At 44.0% G+C, this 21,943-nt stretch overlaps 2 protein-coding genes and 1 non-coding gene across 9 annotated transcripts; 1 reads left to right on the forward strand and 2 right to left on the reverse strand.

Annotated features, from left to right (window-relative positions):
• Positions 1 to 298: 298 nt before the first annotated feature.
• Positions 299 to 20,157, reverse strand: LOC120443966 (phosphatidate phosphatase LPIN3). 5 transcript variants are annotated; one of them, XM_039623432.2, is made up of 12 exons: positions 9,325 to 9,557; positions 6,060 to 6,485; positions 5,432 to 5,640; positions 5,228 to 5,365; positions 4,028 to 5,158; positions 3,863 to 3,962; positions 3,592 to 3,720; positions 3,303 to 3,498; positions 3,025 to 3,236; positions 2,468 to 2,968; positions 2,233 to 2,336; positions 299 to 991 (listed from the first exon to the last, which is right to left on the reverse strand). In XM_039623432.2, the coding sequence occupies exons 2-12, from the start codon at positions 6,237 to 6,239 to the stop codon at positions 796 to 798; spliced, it is 3,096 nt and encodes a 1,031-aa protein (XP_039479366.1). In that variant the 5' UTR covers positions 6,240 to 6,485; positions 9,325 to 9,557; the 3' UTR covers positions 299 to 795. The 5 variants fall into 5 exon arrangements, with proteins under 5 accessions (XP_039479366.1, XP_039479367.1, XP_039479364.1 ...); XM_039623430.2 differs by lacking the exons at positions 299 to 991; positions 9,325 to 9,557 and adding exons at positions 1,287 to 1,895; positions 20,023 to 20,157; XM_039623429.2 differs by lacking the exon at positions 299 to 991 and adding an exon at positions 1,287 to 1,895.
• Positions 10,511 to 20,161, reverse strand: LOC120443968 (PDZ domain-containing protein GIPC3). Of its 3 annotated transcripts, none has more exons than XM_039623435.2 (2): positions 20,023 to 20,161; positions 10,511 to 12,011 (listed from the first exon to the last, which is right to left on the reverse strand). In XM_039623435.2, exon 2 carries the CDS (start codon positions 11,897 to 11,899, stop codon positions 10,889 to 10,891), a length of 1,011 nt encoding a protein of 336 aa, XP_039479369.1. In that variant the 5' UTR covers positions 11,900 to 12,011; positions 20,023 to 20,161; the 3' UTR covers positions 10,511 to 10,888. The 3 variants fall into 3 exon arrangements, with proteins under 3 accessions (XP_039479369.1, XP_039479368.1, XP_039479370.1); XM_039623434.2 differs by lacking the exon at positions 20,023 to 20,161 and adding an exon at positions 12,937 to 13,090; XM_039623436.2 differs by lacking the exon at positions 20,023 to 20,161 and adding an exon at positions 12,565 to 12,785.
• Positions 20,162 to 21,867: 1,706 nt separating this feature from the next.
• Positions 21,868 to 21,941, forward strand: Trnai-aau. Its single transcript has one exon. It is a non-coding gene; the product is annotated as a tRNA-Ile (tRNA).
• Positions 21,942 to 21,943: the final 2 nt, after the last annotated feature.

Consider the following 21,943-nt stretch of genomic DNA (forward strand, 5'->3'; position numbering starts at 1 on the left):
ACCGACCGACCGTTTGTGGTCACTTAACTGCCCACTTCGTTGTCCGTGGGCCTTTGTACACCAATGTGTATGCTGTAGGCTGGCCGGTCGGCCTGCTCTGCATTAAATGAGCATTAATTGAATTGGCAAAATTACGTTGACAAATGAAATTCCCCCTCCGCCAACGCACACCCTGCTATCGGCTGTCATGGAGGTACCGCAGCCCAATGCGAGAACTTTCCACTGCAATATGAGAAAAGCCGCCTGGGAATGGAGGTGGTTTCCAGTCGCAGACAGAGACGTGAGGAGACTGGTTTTCTTTGAATTTGAAGCATTTATTTTTATTGAAACACTATCAGTTAAGTATACATAGGTTTAGAGCACAGTTTTCAGAAAAACTCCAAATAAAAACCTCATCACAATGAACTTAATTTAAATGATCACATACGAAAAATAATGAAATCAAAATCACAACTCCTATACGCCGTTTGGAATATGCATCTTCTAAGAACCTGCGGGAGTCTCAAAGGAACTTACATGTAGTAGTTACTATTAATAACTGAATTTTGATTACAACTTAAACCACCCATTTAACTGGAAACGATCGATAGGAAATGATAATGAAACCAAGGTAATCGTGAATCCTGGCTAAGCTTATGCATAATAAAGATATTTCATTTTTGGTAAGCACATCTAGAGGGTTTGAAGCTAGGCAAACAATTTGGAATAGCGATATCTGTTATACATATATAGAGTGTGTTGCATATCCGTATAAATATGTTTGTAGTACGCCAGTTAGGCTTCTAGGTAGCCATTTTACTTCTCGGGAATGGGACGCAGGGTGGCCATGTCCACCTTGGTGCTCGGTTGCACCAGTGCCGTCTCCAGCTCGGGGATCTCCAGGTCGGGGATGGGGTCGCGCCAGTAGTTGAAGTTGGAGAACTCGGCGGAGGCTTCGTCGTGTTTCACCGGCGGGAACAGTTGATCGACGATGTACGTCATGCTGCAGTATCTGGAAAATAATGCAATGCATTAGATCAACGAATAATTTAAGGCCAACTCCCATGGCTATGCTATAATCTCCCCGATCTGAGCAGCCCGAGGGTATGCAATGCGATTTCTTGGACATTTTCAATCGGGAAAAGGCGCCTCGGGATATACTGCATTTTTTTGTATTGTAGGATATTCTATAAAACGTGAATTATATGGCTTAGACTTACGAACTCCTAAAATACCGATGTTCTTTTTAAAAATAATCTAATCTAGCTCATAACTCATGCCACACTCGGAGAAATAAAAGAGTTCAATCACGGCGAGAATTAAGGTATATTTTGTTGGGTAATTTATATAATGGTCAACCTTAGAACTAAACATAAAGACCTGCGGGAGCAGAATACTTTCAAAACTTAACTGGTCGACGAACTTGGAGTTCGCTGACCTGGCACATCAGGCACAGATGTACACACATACATATATAGCACAATCCTAACTCTCTTAAAGAACTTATCACAATTTGTAAGCTGCACAACCTTGCACTGGGGGTAGGACTGGAGCTAGTCTAGGAATTTATCCACTTGGGAGGCGAGGCCAAAATGACCTCGTTTTTGGTGGAGACGCGGCGGACTCGCATAATGAGACCCACATCTGCGGATTGTTCGTCGCCGGAGGTCACATCCGCCTGAATGCCATCATCATCGTTCGCAAAATCATCGTTGTAGAGGGCTTCGTCATCGTCCTCATCCCCGCTGCTTTCCTCACTCGGGTCTTGCTCGACGCTCACGTCGTAGTCGTCGCTGAACTGAAGCTCGTCCTCGGACTCCTCGTCGTCGAAGACGTCCGTCCGGTAATCGAAATCATCTTGGTTGGTTAGCAGGGGAAAGTATTCGTCGACTTCTAGCGACTGATTGATGTAGCCACTGTGTAAATTTGACAACCAAAATGCTTGAATTGGATTTGGCAGGCTTTTGATCGATTGATTGATTGAGTGTGGTGCGGTTTGGGTAGTACAATGGATACATACTACACAGATAGAAGGTACACTTATAAGGCTAAAAACACCTAGCGTTACTTGATGAAGTTAATTCGACTTGAGCCAATTAGCGTTTGTTTGTTGGTGTTCTTTGGCGAATTAGTTAACGTTATCGGATGTGGCATGAGTTCAGTAATGAGCAACACCGGTACCAGGTACATGGGAGAGACACTTGTGCGGATACAATTAACACTAGGCTAGGGCGTGAACGGATCGCTACTTACGAGGACTGGAATGTTTGGGTCAGCTCGTGCTTCAACTCGCCCTTGGTGTTGATCGTGAATATGCGCATGATGGGAATGCCCACGGCTCGGTATGCCCATACGTCCTGGAAAGAATAAAAAAAAGCCATATTTAGTAACTTAATTTAGTCATATAAGCATAATTCGTTATTTGGAATAACAAATAATAAGTTGAAACAATAAATTTATTTTTTTGAGATAAACCCGCCAGACTCACATTGATCCGGTTGCCGTAGCCGGCGTAGAAGGGTTCCTTGTCCGGAAACAGATCTCGAATGTCCGACAAACAGGCAATTTTAAACTGCTCCGGCTTCTTCTCAATCACCTCGCGGTGGAAGGCCGATATCAAGGACGTGGGATTCAGCAGCAGCGGACCGTCCGGCAGCATCACGTTGCCCTGTCGGATCGACCGGAGGTACTCGCGTGTCACCCTGCTCTGGCCGATTGCACGAGCCGACAGATAGAGCAGCTTGTAGCCGTTCTGCTCGATCTTCGAAAAAAGCTGCGCCACACCAAGTTGCGCCCAATCCTTGCCCACCATAGGCAGGATGTGGCCCAGCACGTCTGACTTGGTGATGGTGCCGTCAATGTCCGAGATCACCACCTTGTCGTTGTGCTTCCAGCGAAACAAGTAGCACTTGCAGCGCGTCGTGCCTTGATAGGCGGTGGTCACGCTAAACTCGATTTCATTCATGCCCTCCTTGAGGTTTAGTTTTTTCTGAAGGAGAATGGACATTGCTAAGATCGATTTGAAGCCTACATTGGATAACTTACGATAGCCGCCGAGCTGAGTCGCAGCGACTTCTTGTAGCGCTCCTTGGGCTCATCGCTCTTGTTTGAGGCCATGGTTAGCTCCTCCAGGTTGTCCACCAACGCCGAGGTATTCTCTGCGTTTACTAGGGAATCGCTCTTGCTCAGCGTGGGATCGCTGATGTCGGGCGAGGTGGGCCGCGAGGTTTGCGTAGCCACAGCTGCCTGATCACCATCTGAAATATAAGATGAAAACTTTTAGATGGGCTGTTCATTACTATTTCAAGGTACCCCTGATGTACCTTTCTCATCCTTGCCCAATGGCATTCCATGAGTGTTGTTCAAATGGTTTGGCGCAGCATCCTGTGAACGGCGCCAACTCCACCAGTAGCGCTTCGTCTGACCCCCATTGTCAGCCTGGGCGACAGCCTCCTGCTTCTCGTCGCCCGGCAGACACTTTCCCTCCACCGTCTGCGACATCAGCTGCTCAATGGCATCCTGACAAATGGCAATTTTGGACATAATTTAAATAAAACCGGCAGCAGACAAGGCATGGGGCTACACAAAAGGCATGGCGTTGAACCAACTTACATGGGTTAGTGGCTTCTGGAAGGTGATCATTGTCATGACAATGGGACATGCAGCCATCCAGGTGTAGTATTTGCCATTCAGCCGTACGACTAGGTTAGGCGATGAAAAAATGCTGGGGCTTTTGCACACCTGCGCACAGGTACAAATGAGGGCGTTGCATGGGAAGAGACTTGTTAACAAGGCGGGATGCAGTGCGTGGAGGCGCAGTGAAGTGCATGGAACTTAAACACATACACGGAACATGGCACTGGGCCATTTGAAGAATACTCACGTCTGGATAGTTGACCAGGTGGCGGTCGAACTCCTTGTCCGAAGGTGGAGCTCCCTGCTCTGACATTCCGCACATGGACATGGCCACAAAGTCCAAGTACCTGAAGGCAGATTATAGATGTAAGTCTAGGATACAATTTGGAGCTCAACCCTGAGTGCTACTTACTTGTTGTCCCTCTGTTGCTTGGTCTCGTCAAAGTCCGAGTCAATACTCTTTTGACCTTCCTCCAGCGAGCTGGGCGAGTGAGGTAGGCTGGTGCCATTGCCGCTCTCCCCGTCCTCCTCACGCGGCGTTGCCGCCTTGGACAGCGGACTAGGGAAGTATAGGGCCGCCATCTCGGGGTCCATGCTGCCAGCATCCAGATCAGACAGGTAGATGTCCCCCACTTCGCCGACGCCCTTCTCCTTGCGTAGCCGATTAGCCCTCTTCATAAAGCTAAACATGTTGCTGAGCATCGATTGATGCTCGCTCTGCTGCACCTGGGCGGCGCTCATGGCCTCATTCTTGGCCTGCTCCGGAGTGGGCAACTCGCCCCACTTCCATGATGCGGCGCTCTCTTCAGTCACCACATGCCGCTTGTCCCGCATGGTGGTTTCCAGTTCACTGTCACTTTGGATGGGAGTCGAAGGTCGTCCGCCAGCGACGCGACCTGACCCACCACCACCACCGCCCACGGGAGTGGTGATCTCCGTATCGCTGAAGAAGTGAATGTCCAAATCTAGACGGGGATTGGTAGTGGGGGTGTGGGGAAGCTCGCTGAGCGGGCTATCGTCCCCAGTGCGAGCTGTCACCAAGGGAGCCGATGGCTGCTCATCGTTCGACGATGAGGTGTTGTTGTTGTTTGTGGCACTCGATATGGGGGCATCTCCCTCATCAATGTTGATCACTCCCAGAGATGGCGTCTCCGCCGAAGGTAAGTCCCCGCCACCGGTGCTGCCCAAAGAGCTGCTTGAAGAGGTCTTGCGCTGGGCGTTCTTCTTCATTTGCGACTTCTTGCGCCGCTTCTTGGTTTTGCTCTTGGACACCTCCTTGGTGGTTTCGCTGGTTGTGACCGGGGTGAGGTTAACGTCTGGTTTGATCTGATCCTTTTCCTTGTCTTTAACTAGCGCCTGAACTTCCTTCTCCGCCTCAGCATCGTATAAAGCTTTGCTTTGGTTCTCCAGCTCCGAGTCCGCAGGTTTCTTCTCGCCCTGAAACAGCTCCTCGTGCTCGGCCCACTCCTGCCGGATTTTCTGGGTGGTAAACTCCTTGAGCTTCTCGCTTAGGTTGCGACGTTCCAGAGTGTTGTCGGTGTGTCTGTTTGGGTCAAGGATGTTGTTAGTTAGCTCTGTCCCGGTTCTCGTGGGCATGAAAAGGCATATGTACCTGCGCTGCGTGTAGTCCGAGACTTGATTCTCGAACTTGCTGCCCTCAGCAACGGCTTCCTTGGGCTCCTCCTTGGAGAAGTCTATGGAGTTGCGCCGCGGCAATGGCAGTGGCAGGAGCAGCTCCTCGCTAGCGTTTCTAAAATGGTTTCGCAAGTGATAGGGTGAAACTGATCTTGTGGAGTATGAAGCAAACGTTACTTACTTATCTGTCACCACTCCACTGATGTCCTCCATAGTGTCGTTGGCCTTGTCCCGCGACGCTAGGAAGCTGTTAGGTATGGGCGAGGTGGCCAGGTTGGCTGGCAGCTCCTCGTCGTCATCCTCCAGGCACTCCTCCACAAAGAAGGCCTCGCCAGAATCGCCCAGCTTCATCTGTATGTCGACGGGTGCGCCATTGATCTCAATGTCCACCTGAATGAATCGAATGGAACAGAGTTAATTAATTAAAATTATTTTATTATGGAATGTGAATTTATTCCGGGATTCTGTCTGCTTTTATTATGATGTATGTACAATATAATATGTATTCTCGTAGTCTTGGCAACTAAATTAAAATCATCCACAGTGATATTCAATTGATTTCATACCTATACCGAGTCATGATTAATAGACTCGGCATTATTCCTGTTACAAGATCTGTGTACATAAGATATGAATTATCTTGTAAAAGTACTTTCTAAATACAAAGTTCAGAAGGTATAAATATTGGCTGTGACATAAAAGTTTGCTTTTTCTTGGTTTACCTCCTTAAAAGTGGAAGTTTCTTCACTAAATGGTAATATTTATGAGTTGGTGAGAAACCTTATTTAGGATCTGATCATGTTACTTACCACCTTCTCCCGACTTCTGAGTACTCCCAGTTTGCCGAACCGGACGTGGAAGGGCGAGCACTGGAACTCGCCATCGCGCTGCTCCACCACGATCACATCGATGGCTCCCGTGAGGGTGGCTGCATTGATGTCGTTGTAGAAGTCGCGGAAGTTGCTGAAGACCCTCGCCAGGCTGTTCATCTTTGGTCTGCTGCGGTTGGTCTCCCTTCAAAATGGATTTCCTTGCTGGTGGGGATCTCTCCTTGAACTCCGCGCTATGTGCTTGTCTAATCGCAAAGCTCCGACTTTGTGTGGTTGCGTCCGCCGTGTGCGGTTATATGACGGCCATGTTTATGGGCAGGCGGTCAAATGCGCCGCTTATTGGCGAAGAAATTGGTTCTGCGACGTACTCGGCAATACTTTGGACCCGCCTCTGAGATACGGCAACTGTAAAGGGCAAAGCGGAAACGGTCATGAGTAATTTGTATAGGCCATTTACCATTTTCCGACACTCTTTTCGGCTTGGCAACGGCCAGCGTCGCGGAGAAAATAGATGCATTGCATCAGCAGCCTGTGTTCCTGTGGTTGGAAGCCCCGCCAATGCACCTGCATGGTATTTATAACCCATCCTCTCCCTGACGGTTCTCAAAGTCAAGGTGAACAGACCAGAGACAAAGCCGCGTAGCAAAGTGTTGCTGACCGCCGGCAACATGCCCCTTTCCCCCCCACAGCAACATGGTTGTGGTTGTGTCACCTCGGCAACACGAGGTACTCACGCTGAAATGTTGCCAAACGGCGGACGTGACGTCGAAAATACGAGTGCAATATGAAAATTATAAACAAAGCAGCTGCGTATCTACATAAACATGTATGTATGTAAAATATATTCTACAGCAGTGGTCACAGCCATAGCAACCGCAGAGAAATGCCTATGATTATGTTTGACAATTTTTAACACGGACACTGGAATAATTTAAATAGTCCCAAGTTTGATCTAAAATTTTAGATATCTCCAAAATCATGCAAATATTTGTTTGATAATTTGTCTTGAATTGTATATTTGGAACTAATAAAAGAAAACAATAATCCTGAATAGTGCAAACATCGCTTAGTTGAAATTCATTTTATTTACGTTACGTTTCTTACAAGTTCAAGGAGATTGGAAACCTGTCAAGGTGGTGGGTTAATAAAATTATTCGGGCAGTGGATTGTGGTGAAGGCACCTTTGAGCACTTATCTGGGATAAAAACTATTTACGAGTGTCACCGATGAATTGGGGTGATAAATACAGTCGAACGCCGCTTATCAAAGACGGTTACCGATGCCAGTGGCGTGTTCTACTGTTCGCGAATGATAAAACTCAGAACAAATATCGCCTCGAAGTGCACACACATTCGCAAACGTAATAAGTTGTATTAATCGTGGGCTCCGAAAGACATCACGCTATATCGAGTGGAACGCGGGCTTTACAACTCGAAATACAACAATACAACCGAGCGAATTCGTTAATAACTAGCCATGGAGTTCAACGTCCAACATTGTACAGTAATTAAGCGAATTCGACAAACAATAATTGATAGATTTTTGGCTTTTGGCAGCCGTGCCAACGGTCGGTCGTCGGTATCGGCAATCCACACATTTGACAATCTGCCGATTATCGCAGTTACCATACCTGGGAATTTGCAGGAATTTGATAGATAAGAGTCAGATCTAAATACGCAAAAAGTAGGTGGTTTTGTTGATACCAATTTTTGATTGGATTTAGCTCGAACTACCAAATAACTTACTAGTTTATTTGTTGTTTGTTTGCTTTAAATTAAAATATAGTCTATATTTTTTTGAATTTGAGATTTGAGATTTTGACTTAATCTCAACGGTATATCTTTTACAGTTCCTGAGCTTTCCCGAGTTCATACGTTCTAGTGCTTCTAGTACCTGTTACATATTTTACTCTGTTTTTGTCTCTTAACACTCAGATTACACGTGAAATAGTTTCCTAAACATCTCATTTGTAGTGATATTTTGTATAATATGCATGTTTGTATTTGTTTACAAAGTCATAACTATGTATATTAATGATTTCTACGAATAAAGTATGATTTTAATCAAAGATCGCTGGACATCGGATGTTCAGAAAACGATTTTACACACACAATCGTTCTTGCGACCTCTGCTTACTTTTTTTTAAGATAGACTATTTTTGAAAACACAGTCAAACAATTCAAACATCATACATATACTGTTTGTAAGTTTAAACTGTAGCCATCGCAACAAATAATTCACACCCATATAGCCATGTGTTTATAAACATTCGAGTTTGTCATAATCTTTTGATAATTGTGTCAGGCTTAAATAAACTTCAAACAAACAGGAAATAGCTATCTAATGCATATTGCTTTCTGTTCTAAACAGACCAACTATTTTGACAGACATAAGGACATATTATTCGGTGACTTAAAGCTTTTCTCTCAGTGTATGATAGGTGGGGCACTTAATCAAGGGTCCTTCAATTGCACGCAGCAATCGCACTCGAACCGCAGAAATCACGCCATCTGACGCGTTGCGGCCCGCTTCACTTTCACCTGCGAAGCTGGGGAGGCAAGCAGGCCGAGAAACGTGGAGCAAAACAACATGCGATGAAACGCATGGAAATCAGCCGATGTTAACAGCCTAACTACAGAGGGCAACAAAGAAACCTAAGAATGGGGCCAACTTCGGGAGAACTCAAGTAAGCACTTTGTATATATGTACATACAGTTATCCAAACAAAGGCACAAAGGAGAACTCGGATTTCCACACAAAAAAACTCAGAGGCTCCAAAGATAAGGATGTTCAGCAACATTTGTGTTTCCCAAGATGTGTTCAAACAGAACAATGTGTTAGTTGATACAATATAGATCTGCAAACACATCTAAAAAGTGAGCCTTGCTTTTTCGCTGTGCACAAAATATCACGCAACATCGTTCCCGCACCGCGTCTAATTTCACTCCCAGCAGATTGGTTTTATTTCGCGACGAGTTTAGCTATAATATGCACTTTTTAATGGGTCTGGGTCTGCGGCTGTTTGTGTTGAGTCACGATCAAAGTCCAGGGAATTTTTGATCGGGAACCGCGAGCGAAGAAAAGGGGGCGAACAAACAAGCAAGCAAACACGCGACCAAAGTCTAACCGAAAATCTTGCCAAGAATACGTCTGCAGGCGTACATACGTTCTCGACAAATCTCTAGTATAATGGAAATTTTCAATATAATTCGTGGGTTTTCGGCCTTTCATTTAAATTCACTACCTGGCACAAAATTTGCAGCACAGCTGTATGATAGGTGCCCTTGAAAGCACAAGCAAAACTATGGCGAATCACTCTGCTTTCCGTGTATTTTCAGTGGCTGGTTCAGTTCTGGTTTTCGGTTCACAATGTTATTAAAGAGTTCACGAGTGTTTCCTCGGTCTTTCCGTTTCTGATTCTTCTCTGCTCGAATTCTTCCGTTCACTTGTTGCTCGGTCGAGATCGCTTTGAAGACTGAGCGTTCAAGCGGTGCGGCTAATCGAATTAGGCAGGTGCCAGAGTGTGAGTGAATGGGAGAGCGAAAGCTTTGCAGCAGACACGAACCTGTAAAACCGGAAAGTCATGTAACTCTTGTTGCCATGTTGCCATCTACATTTGTATGTGTGCACAAACAGCTGTGGCCGTACTAATAGCGCAAGCTTTATAACTTGTTTAAGTTCTTTAAATCTAAGAAATTTTCGTTTCTAATCTGTTAAAAATACGATATTAATTGTTAAATGACCTGAGTGTAAACAAAATGTTCAACAGTTGCTGTACAATTGACCACCGCTGTATATTGCGATTTCTGTCAGTGTTAGTGGGCAAAATCATATCTCTCTCTCTTGCTCTCTCTCTCTCTCTGCCGTTCTTTGCTTTTGGCGAGCCTTAATAATTGTGCTTATCAGCTGCTCACACGCCAAACAGCAGCTGTTTATGCGCAATCAAAAGCTTCGCACATGTAATAAATAAAATAAAGATATATGCATATGTTTGTGCGATCTGATCAGATCTGGGAATCGAAAGGAACGTCACTGTGGAATGGCGCGATCTACGTCACTGGAGATGTTTTCCCGATGACTATGTACATAAATTGTTCTTTTGTACAGGAAGTCTGCTTTAGAATATACTAATGAGAATATTTTAAATGATCCATGGTCCAAATATGTTTACTAGGACCGTCGCTACTTAAGCAAGTTGAAGAAAAACAAAAACCGCAAGAGAAAAGCAGCCAACAATTCGTCACAGTTGGGGACTGTGGAATATTTTTCGAATGCCATGCGATCGGTGCCAACAAAAGATAACAACGCCTACGACAAACTAATAGTTCTTATTTGTGAATCAAATTATAACTTAAGACCCGAGCAAATAAACAAACTTACCAAAACAGAAAGCAATAACAATCAAAATAAAAAACAACAGCAAAATCACATACGATTTAAATAATTTAAATATATTTGTATTGTTTAAAGGATAAAACTAAAAAGTATAGTTATACGTATGTATGTACATCGAACAAATTGTACCAAAAAATATATGTATAGTGGGATGGCTCGACACATCCCATCCCTCCGTTCATCTGAACGCAAAAATATATATAATAAATAGGTTATTAAACAATTGGCAAAGGCAGACGACATATGATTGTATATGGGATTGCAGCATGATATGTGTAAATAAAAACTAGGCTCTAAAACAAAACATTCTCAGTTAGCAGATAGCAGATAATAGCAGTTACTAAGAAGGACTTCTCATTTATTGGACCCAGTAGTAACCGGCAAAGTGAAATGCGTCTGGTATGGTTACCCAATTACTTGGGACTGGTCGTGGATTTGCGGCGGGCATCCGTTATGGCACCCCACAGCTCGATGATGAAGTCATCCGTGAAACCGAACGACTCCAGGTCCGAGTTGTCGATGGCCTCGGCGAAGTCCATCGAGTTGGACTTTTGGTCGCCCAAGTCCCAGATCTGGGACGCCAGCTCCGTGTCGTTAATGCCCATGAAGGACTCCAGCAGGTTATTAATGGCCTCGATGCCAGCCACAGTCGCCTCATCGAACTGTGGCTCGATCTGGGCATTGCCATTGGCCTTGAACCGCAGCGTCTCCTTGCCGCTGCCGTAGTTCTTTCCTCCGGCCGAACCCGACGCCCTTGACTGGCTGCGCGGTCCGATGCCCTGGAATCCGCTCCGTACGGGCTCCACCAGCCGCAGTGTGAAGGTCTCACCGGTGGCTATGTCTTTTAGCATGCGCGCCACCTCGTAGTGCCGCTTGCCCACCATATTCTGGCCGTTGAGCTTCTCGATATGATCGCCCACGCAGATGTGCTCGATGCGGTCGATGATCGAGTCCTCCTTGATGCGCTTTATGAAGGCGTAGCCGGCTCCATTGTCGGTAATCGTGAGCCCGAGGGCATCCTGCGACTTCACAATCTCAATCTCCTTGGGTCGACCCTTGCGATGGGCGAAGATGAAGTCGTCCAGCCCGATCTGCCCGCCCAGCAGACGCGTCATGTCCACCTTGTGCGAGTTGAGGGTGCAGAAGAGAATGTCCTTCTCGGATATGTCGAAGCACTCGGCAATCTTCTGGTACAGCTCTCGAACGCTGGAGAAGTCGTGGATTAGACCGGTGGGACTGCCGTGGGCCAGTTGGCAGTGGAAGACCAGCGGGGGCTTTGTTTTTTCCGGAATGCTATTGTTGTTGTTATTGCTAATGTGGCTGCCCTGGGAGGATCCGGAGTTCATGGAGGAGCGACTGCCGAACTGGGAGCCCCCATCCGTGGTGGGTCCTTGTTTTGGTGATTTTCTTGTGAAGAGCGGCATGATTGAATGGGATTGGATAGTGACCTCAATTAGTCCGCGGGCTGGAGAACCGTCTCTAGTTTTGTTACATGTAGTGCTCGAAGGTTACCTTGCTCTTGATCCTGATACTGATCTGTATGCGTAGAAGAAATGGGGATGCTCTTGCGATTAGGCGATTACACTGGGTGTTAGGCGTTGCGTTTAGTAATTTATGATGCTGTTGCTTTCACATAAACTTAGTCAGGGGTGGGTGAGTTAGTGGCGATTAATTGGGGGATGTGTGTGCGTGTGTTTGTCAGCACAGAGTTAAGACTGTAAAGTACAACCCACAACCATGCTACGGGCTTATCTAATCGGTCTGTCGGTTCAAATCGGTCGTAAATTGCAAACGGGAAGTGGAAATACCAAGGCCACTTATATCAAGTGATGAATCACAAATCGATCTGCGCAGATTGATATTAAAGCCAGTACAAACTTGTACTCTTAAGTCACGACTTATCACCGGTCTATGTTGATAGTGTAGGTCAGAAGAACTTGATCGAATTCTTTTGCTATTTGAGGTTATACACATGTCAAGGGGCTCTATTTCTATTTCTCGAATTTTTTTTAGATAACGTCTTAAGAACATGAACACTCTCACTTATAATCATTTAGTCGAACTTGGTAATCAATTGATTAATTATTACCCTACTGAGGCAGCATAACAGCGACGAGCTGCGAAAAAACACATTAATTCCGACCAATTTTAGTTGAGCTGACTGAGCTGGCTGTTTTCCACCACTTTTTTCCCGACTTTCTGGTGCTGGCGATAAGATTGCCCCAATGCCCGATAAGAAAACTTGGCACGATAGGGGCCTCGGCAAAAGATACGGGTGGAACCGAGGGTTTATCGCAGCACGACTGTCCGGAGCAGTCCGTCAAAGTGAACTGAACCAACGTCGACCGAAGGTGGCCACTTGATGGCAGCCAATTCCCCGCAGATATGTACATGTGCACGCCCTTCCGCCGGAGAAATGCAGCAGTTCATGAACCTCTGAATCTCCGCTAATTGTACGTACATGAGTGGAATGGCGATAGATCCGATGAATTGCATTTACACACTAAAATTTTGATCGATGAAGAGAAGTCTTTTAAATAAAAAGGCCCAGAGAAATGTAAGCCACAGGCTTCCTTAGATTCGTTTACCAGTGTATACAGTACTTTTGTTCCTGAATCAAAGGAAATTAGAGATTAAATTGCTTTAAAAGCTTGCCAACTTGAGTAACATGAACTCGAGACCTTTCTGTTTATGTTCTGTTTACACCATCCAAGAATGCTTAAGACAGAATAAATATGCCCCACCAATAACTGGTTTTTTCTCAGCTTTAAATAAAAACACGTAACACACATCCCAATCGAGCGGTCAGCATGAGACGAGCCCCTTCATTCACATGTATCTGCGCCATTCCCATATACGTATATACATGTGTGAACATACACACGTGCAATCGGGTTCTACACTGTAATATAATCAGAGTGGGATAACGAGCAAAACAACCGCCAGTGGATGATAGTGCCGCTAGTCCGCTCAAGGTCGAAATAGTTGCGAGCGCGTGTGGCTTACTCGCGCCTCAGCAGACCAAGATCCTGCAAACATATATGAGCGAGCAAATAGCTTGACATACATCGGCAGATACTATATGCCACTATAAGCACTATTTAATAGACTGGTCGAACTACGCAGTTGAGGTGGAGCATGGGAGCATAGAATTGTGTATATCCCCAAAGGCGGAAGCCGGTTGAGAGGGCAGGCCCCCTTGGATGACCACAAACCGGTGCGAGCAATCACCTCGCCATCCGAAAAAGCTGCTTCGGCTTTAAGTTTCTGGCAGTCAGAGATTCATATTAATAAACACGCCCGAGAGTTATCGTAAATTATAGCAGCCAGGGTCATTTGCTGGGGGGCAGTGTTGACACTTCAGCTATTTCTGCGTTCAATCAACTCGTTTTTGTTTAAATCATGTGTATATGGCCGAGATTTCAAGCTTTAAGGGTGCGAAGAGTGGTAGTCAATGGCGTTTTTGTTAGCCCTATGGACTTGATTTATTACATGAACCACACATGATTATGTTGCTTTCAGTTCATTTTAACGAAATGGATACTGTATCAAGTGGAAGTTTAACTTATAAACCAACACATGAAATGACACTTTTTGAATCTTTTTGGAACATTTGCAGATGCTTCCTACAATATTTGCTTAGTATTTTCCAATATACGTATGTTTATCCCTTCTGAGGGAATTTTCAAGGCTAAGCTGGTGGGTAGGCCTGCATAGTGGAGCGTTTTTCCGATACGACAAGTAAGTATAGTGCGGGTAGTCATAGATACAGAGCTAGTGGCACTGCGATATGGCCCGATATTTAATTGCCGCTCGGATAAGACGTAAACAAGTTCACTTCCGCGTTGCCGGCTGATGGTGTGTTTTGTTTTGCCCGCTGCTTGTTTACTTGGCTGCCATTGGTCGCCGTCGGAGGGCTCGGCGCTAAGAATGTGGAGAATGGTGGGACATTCGGTTGGATATGTAAAGCAGCTTTGATTTGCTGTAAACAACAACAGGCCGCGGCAACAAGTGCACATGCCTCTGGTCGAATTGCAGAAAACACACTTAAAAATAACGAATGTGTAAACAACGCTATGTGAGTTTGTTTGCCCCCACGGATCGGGATTGGATATATGTACATACAATTGACGGATTGCAGTAGTATCCGAAATCTTTGAGGGAGTGTGGGTTAGCTTCAGAAGCACATGATGGAACTGGAACTGCGTTTCTAATTGCTGTTTTATTTACTTGTTTTTGTTACAGCACAGTAAAGTCACAAACAAGCCACCGAACATATCGCACACCATTGCGCGATCGGCACGCGCGTGGGCACTCATATATCCACTCTATTTTGGTTTCTAATACCCTCACTATATACTCACTATAGTGCAGACAATCAGCCTTACACGATATCAAAGATACCTAATCATCGCTTTCTAAGCTGTGTGTTAAAACAACTGTTTTGAATTAGAGTTTTAGTTGCGAAGTCCATTGGGGAAATACCAATAAAATAGTGCTGAAAAAATTAATTCAAAACAATTCATTCTTTGCCGTCTAGCCATATAATACCACATTTTACTACAAGTTTTGGCATTGCTTGTAGGTGTAACAAAAATTAAAAACAAACTATAAGAAACAATAGAATCTACCAGAGTAGGGTATTTGATTTTCGATTTGCGCACAGCATGATTAAGTTCATATTATCAGTTGAGCTGTGTGCTGCTCATCGACGCTGCACTTGTTTTTATTCATTAGAGCACAGTCAAACACCTGCGTTGTTTTTTATTTTCGTAGGTTTGTAAACAACTTTTTACCTGCTTAATATTACCGAGTATTAGTAAGTAAAGGGGAAAATGAGAGGAAAGGTGAGCCCTCAACTTGAGTGAGCCTTGACTTAAATGCCCTCAAAACTTTGCCCATCGTCTGCTTGCATTACATTTTCAACGTCTGTGCCCAACAGTCATTCCCAAAGTATAGGTTTTGAAGGTTTAAAACCTTGGGAACCCAAAGGTTGGTTATAGTTGTTTATAATGTTCGTAGTACTTACAATATACAGCAACTACAAGAGCGTATTGCAATGTCAAAATAAGAAGCGCAAGAGAGCAAAGTTTTGCTTTTAAGAGCGTTTTCTCTTCCGAAAGAAAGTTTAAAAGCTTTTACAAAGCTTACCAAAAGCTCATATAACTAGTTCCCACTCAGGGAAAAGATATCGCGAATCTCCATTTCGTTGACTAGGTCAACTTTTTCGACTGAATGCGAAAATCGCCGGCAGCGCTGCCGAAAGGCGAGAATCCAGCGAAAGACCGCCTGATCTTTGCTAACGGTGAAACTTAATTCGAAAAGTCAACATTTTGTGGGCAAAGGCACGGAGACAAGCAGAAAATTGAGCTGCCATATCTAATGAAATCGAAGAAAACGGTGCACTGAAAAAACTGAAGTGTTGGTTTAACATATTCAAATTGAAATTTCAGTTTAGAGGTTTTTATTATAAATCCGGTTTTAACATAATTGTTGATCATGTTCTAAGGAAAAATGTAAAACTCATAGGATAATTGTAAAATGAATAGGCAATTGGCATATTCGAACACAGATGTCGTTCTCCCAATTACATTGATTTTCAGTGTAAAATCTTCAGTTTTTATTAATTTAAGTATACTAATAATAATGATAATGATACTAATGATATAGGGTGTTTTTTTTAGAGGTATAGAACTTTAAATTGCAATAAAACAACGATGGATTATTCGATTGACATGAATTTTATTGACATGAAAGATAATCTTGTGGCATTACATTTTAAATATGATTTCTGGCATATGACCGCCACGGCTGGCTCGGATGTAGTCCAATCTGGACGTCCAATTTGCAATGACTTTTTCCAACATTTGGCCGTATATCGGCAATAACACGGCGAATGTTGTCTTCCAAATGGTTTAGCGTTTGTGGCTTATCCGCATAGACCAATGACTTTACATAGCCCCACAAAAAGTAGTCTAGCGGTGTTAAATCACAAGATCTTGGAGGCTTATGAAAAATCGGGAACAACAGCAATCTCGTTTTGGGCCCATTCGACGAATCTACGCCTTGCTTGATGATCGTTTGGTTTCAATTCTTGCACGAGTTGGATTTTGTAAGCACGCATGACGAATTGCCAAACCAAACTGAGAATAAATCACTTGACAGCTGTTAAATCGGTCGCCATCTTGAACAGTAATGCCAACTTAAAGTTCTATACCTCTAAAAAAAACACCCGTTATTTTAAATAATATGTACATAGGTAATAATCCTGAAATCTTCGAGAGACTTTCTGTACGTTTATTCAAATTTAATAACCCAAATTTGAATATTTTTACGTATTTATGCACTGTTTCTGTGGCATTTTCCGATCACGTTTTCTGCGGTTCCTGTGTTTCCCACTACATAATTCATAAATTGCTGACATTTTCCATTTGGCATGGTCGCGACCCAAAGTCGTTGCTCTACGATTCGACGATCCAGTGCAATGAACTCTGGCTGGAGCCCTGGCTGAAACGTATCGAATGGCCCTTTATGGGGCATATTCCACAAAAACTACTAATGTGGAGCACTCAAAACACCCGGCCACCGGGCACCGACATTAGGGTCTAGTTAGCATAATGCACACACATGGGAGGGGCGGCACAGCACAACAACCATGAGCACCACACGCAAAGCAAGTATGTATGTTCATATGTATGTACGTTTGGTGAAGGAAAGCATTGGGGCAGTTTGGAAAACATTTAACCGTTTCACCTCGCTGAACTGCGAGCTCGAAAAAGCAAATTAAGCAAACGAATTATAGCCGAAAACCCGTGGCAATGTTTGTTTTGGGCCAAGTTTACGGCGCCCGACAAACTAAACCCAAATATGAATTTTATCTCTTTGTAACGTTTCTCCAAAATATGGTAATCCAAAGGCTGTATTGTTTAGTAATGCCCTTTTCATCAGCTCACAAATTGGGGTGATGAAATCGGAGCGGAAATTTGGGAATGTAAAGACTGTAAGGGGCAAAAAGAGGAATCATATCATATCTGGTACTGCTATTAAGCAATGCAAATCCAATATATTTAAATTAAAGCAATTCCTTATTTATGTTTCTATTACTCCTGGTTGCAGGATAAAGCCAAGCATTTAGATGCAAATATTTCCAAGATCGCCTTATTATTTGTAAAAACAAAGATCGCTGTGCCCGATCATGTATTAATGACATGAATCGAATGAGGAACTGTGGATAATTAAAGCGGAGTAAGAAAATCACGCAGATGGAAAACATGCAGATTCATTCGCACTAGTTGCGAGTACATCTGATACTGATTGGAAAAACATTAGTGCAGTGATATTGCACATGTGATGCAACGAGTGCGCATAAAAAGCGCAAAGTACGGCCATAAAAAGCACAGTTAAACTGATTGCCAACTGTTGGCATGACGGAGCAGCCCGTGGCAGCCCTAGCTGCCAGACCAGCTAGGTTCCAACAATGGAGCTGATTCTTCAACGCTCCCCAGCCACCGCTTATCCCGCTCGACCTATTCCGCTCCAGCTTTTCAAAAGCGCCCCGTCGCATTGAAATGTCACGCAAGCAATTTACATAAATGGAGTTGCTTCCGCTTGGACACAGTGCATCGCATCATCCAGGCAGAAGAGGAAGCTATCTGAGTATCTGAAGGGGAGTATGAGTATCTGTGTATCCGAGCGCTGCTCACGTACGAAAACAACTGTTAGCAAGTGGCGAATAGCCGGGCAAAAGGCAACAGCCAATAGCGGCGGAGCGGAAGCGGACGAAGGAATCGATCAAACAATTGCCGAGCTTCTTGTCTGCCGCAACTACACAGCGAGAAATATTTGCAAGTGCTTTGCCAGAAATCGTAGCTCGTTAAACTCGGATATGTTTGCCTCAGTAAGGTTAAACTTTTTTAGCTGCTTATCTTAGTTTATAAAAAAAAGATATAAGATATTCAAAGTCTTTGTGCCTTTTTTGTTGCTCTTTATGAGCTTTGGAGGTAGACCATCTTCTCTGGGTTTCCCACTGACCAACTTCACGGTTAGTTAACACTTTAGTCTACAAATTGCTCAAGTTTGGAGTTTTGAGTTTCGTTGGTCATGGTTGCGTCTTTCGTTTCCCCTTGCTCTTCGGGGACCAGCTGAGAATTGCTTGGCCAGATGAAAACTGAGGAACGGAAAAGTCAATGCGTAGACCCACGTGCTGGCCGCATTTACTCCTTAGTTTTTTTGTAAAAGTGAAAAACGGGGAACGGAAGAGCGGTAATAGTTGCCCCGATGTGCGTGTTGGCTGCAAAACTGAAATGGCTCTTTATTATTGCCGCTGCTACGAGGCATTTTGTAATGTCTATACTGGAAAAATCAATTCGGCCGTGAAAATTCAACGAAAACGAAACGAAAAGCATGCTGTTTGCACCCCCGAAGTGCAGCATACTTTTGCGACGACGCACAGAAGCCGGCACACTGGAAAATCACATGGATTCGGAAAGTCCTAACCTCAACATAGACCTCAACTATCTACTTGGTGCAGGCAATGGCCACAAAGCACGGAAAACCCGCTTTCAACGTGCTCTGTTTTCCGTTTTCGGGGTGAGTTTCGGTCTATGAAATCACTTCCGCTTACGCTTTTCCCTATGACATATGTATGTATGTATGTATGTAAGTGGGTGTGGTGCCGAAACACTTGTCACGCCACAAAACGAATGATTAAGCCGCCAAGCAGCTGCAAAAATCAATAACGTCGTGGGTCAACAGTGCTTTGGCCTGTCTTGCCGGCTTTCTTAGACATCATTTTTTCGTCCTAATGTATGGATAATCAAACGCTGGAATAGGTAAAACCGGGATATTTTCAATACAAGAACAAGTATTCAACCATAAAAAATAACATACAAAATGGAAAGTATTTTGCATGCATCAGGCTTTCGAAAAGCCTGAAATATCTTTAACAATGAAATTTTGTTCTCCTAACAAATTGCAATTGTTGATTTTACAGATATCGATATAATTATGTTATCGGCCGACTTTGATTTCCTCCTGGAGTCGGCAAAAAATAAATAGGATTTCATCCTTGTTCCTTTTATCTAATTAGTAATCCCAGAATGAAACAAGTAGGCGTATATAATGTTTAAAATGTTTTTTGTGACATCCCTGTTGCCAGGCGGATGCATGTGTATCTGCTCCTTAATTTGGCTCACCCCACTCCACCACTCAAACGTCCTGATGACTAAGAACGATTTCGCTTTCCTCGCTGCCGAAGCGAATTCAATACAAAAGATGGGAAACGCGTGCCGCCGCCTTTCACTTTACTTGTTCGTCGGTTGGGGCAGAAATGAGTCTGTTAGGCAAATGAATGGGGAACCGACTGAATGGATGCCAAAGATGCTCCACCACCGGGGTGTTAACAATGGCCGAAAGACAGTGAAGTGTGTTGTTACGGAGCATATACATACGTATAATATATGTATATAGTTGAGACCACGCACCAGAGAGAGATAGAGAGACACCCGATCAGACCAATATAATGTCGAAAGTGGTGGACAATACGCACCTGCTAGGCGATGATGGGAACAGTGCTGATGTCGCGCTGCTGCACTTGCATATATCAATTGGCCGATAAGATAGTGGTGGCTACGGCCCGGTTTAGGTAATGCCGATTTCCAGATCGTGGGCCCGAGGAAAGCACCGCTAATGAGCGAGGAAAGCGGACTTTTTCGTACCGGACCAGTTGGCTGTCGTCGCCTCGCACACTCGAAACAATTTGTTCTTCTTTTCCCCACCAACACGTTATTGAATCTCTTTCACTGCCAACTAACTGGTTTTTTCAGTGCTCCGCCACTGCTCGCCAAATACACACACATTGACCACTTTCCAGGGTTCTCTTTGCACTCACTCGCCTGCTACGATGTCGCGATTTTACCGATTTACCGTCTGGGCGTTGCAATTGAATTTCGACCACGACGTCGTCGCACAATTCCGCTAATTAAACTAGTCGCGTTGGTGAACTAACCCCCAGAAAATTGTCGCTACGCTGCGCTCGAAAATTCGTACCTCGCGCTGGGCAAATGGAAGAATAACAACAACTGCGCCAGCTGAGCGCCAGTGTGGCCAGCCGGGCTGGTGGTGGTGGGGAAACATCGATGCCGCTATCGATGCTTGCAATCGGCGTATCGAGTACTTTTGACTAAACGTTCTCGGTGAGTTTTGAAATTTATGGCGGTATAAGGCCTCTTTGCATAAAAAATGGAATATGACGAGGAATATGGGGCTATATCGATAGTTGAATAGTATTAAAGAACAAATAACAATTCAAATAGTTTTGCACCTCATATCATGCGGCTTTATAAATATTTCATTCACAATCGACTAAAAACTGATTTATTGTTTACAATCAAGCATATTCGAACTAGTATAAGATTATTCTAACAGAAACAATTTTTGCATCCTAAACTAAGACTAAGAAGGTCCTTTCCTAAAATTCTCATTTTAAACAAATTTAATCTAAAACTCAAACTAGAGGTTTAAAATCAGTTCAGAGTAATTTACTTATTTTGATAATATGTATATTTTTATATATTAAGCAGCGCAATCCAATCTCAGAGTTCAGTTATATATATTGAATACGATGTTATTAATTATAATCGCAACGTTTCTTATTTAAAACATAGGGCTCTTTGAGTGAAACGACAATATTGGTTGGAATACAGTGGAACAAAACAAGGAGAAACCACCGTCACCAATGCAGGCATCCTTGTTCTTCTTAAAAACTGCCTTCCAAGATGCTTTTTCTCAACATGTTCTGGCAATCTTCCTCTTGAAGAGAGAAACTTTAAACTTTAAACGTTTTCGCCATCCGGATACCACACAGTGTGTTTGGTCATAGGACTCCTCTTGAATAAGTAAGCTGAAAGAGTCAAGATACAGAATCGTTATGTCGTTATCCCCATGTCATGTATTCGAAGTTTTTATGTCGATCCACCCTCACTACCCGGCGATCCTCATGCCGTCGCAGTTCGTCCACGGACGCTATATCCCATTCGACAGCTCTGACCACAATCTCATCTGCGGGTTTGGACAGCAGCAGGGTGGCTGCCGTTAGTACAACCCTGGGGAAAATCAGGGAACCTCCTCCAAAAAGCGCCATCCTGTGAGTATTCCTTGGATACTTCGTAATTATTCTTGGCTGATGAGAATAAAAAAGAATGCAGTTTTTATTGGTTTGTATTTTAATTATTTAAATGTATACAATTATTTCTTTTCATTTATTTATAACCGAATAGGTAGGAATACAATAAAAGTAATTTATATAAAGATAACTTTAAATAAATACCAATATGAGTGGTTAGAGAACCATCCCCTAATATAAATTAATAACCCAGAACGCCTCTTTCACGAAGGCCCATTAGCTCAGTTGGTTAGAGCGTCGTGCTAATAACGCGAAGGTCGCGGGTTCGATCCCCTCATGGGCCACT

This window comes from Drosophila santomea, chromosome 2L (genome assembly GCF_016746245.2).
Source record: "Drosophila santomea strain STO CAGO 1482 chromosome 2L, Prin_Dsan_1.1, whole genome shotgun sequence".
In the NCBI taxonomy this organism is placed as follows: domain Eukaryota; kingdom Metazoa; phylum Arthropoda; class Insecta; order Diptera; family Drosophilidae; genus Drosophila; species Drosophila santomea.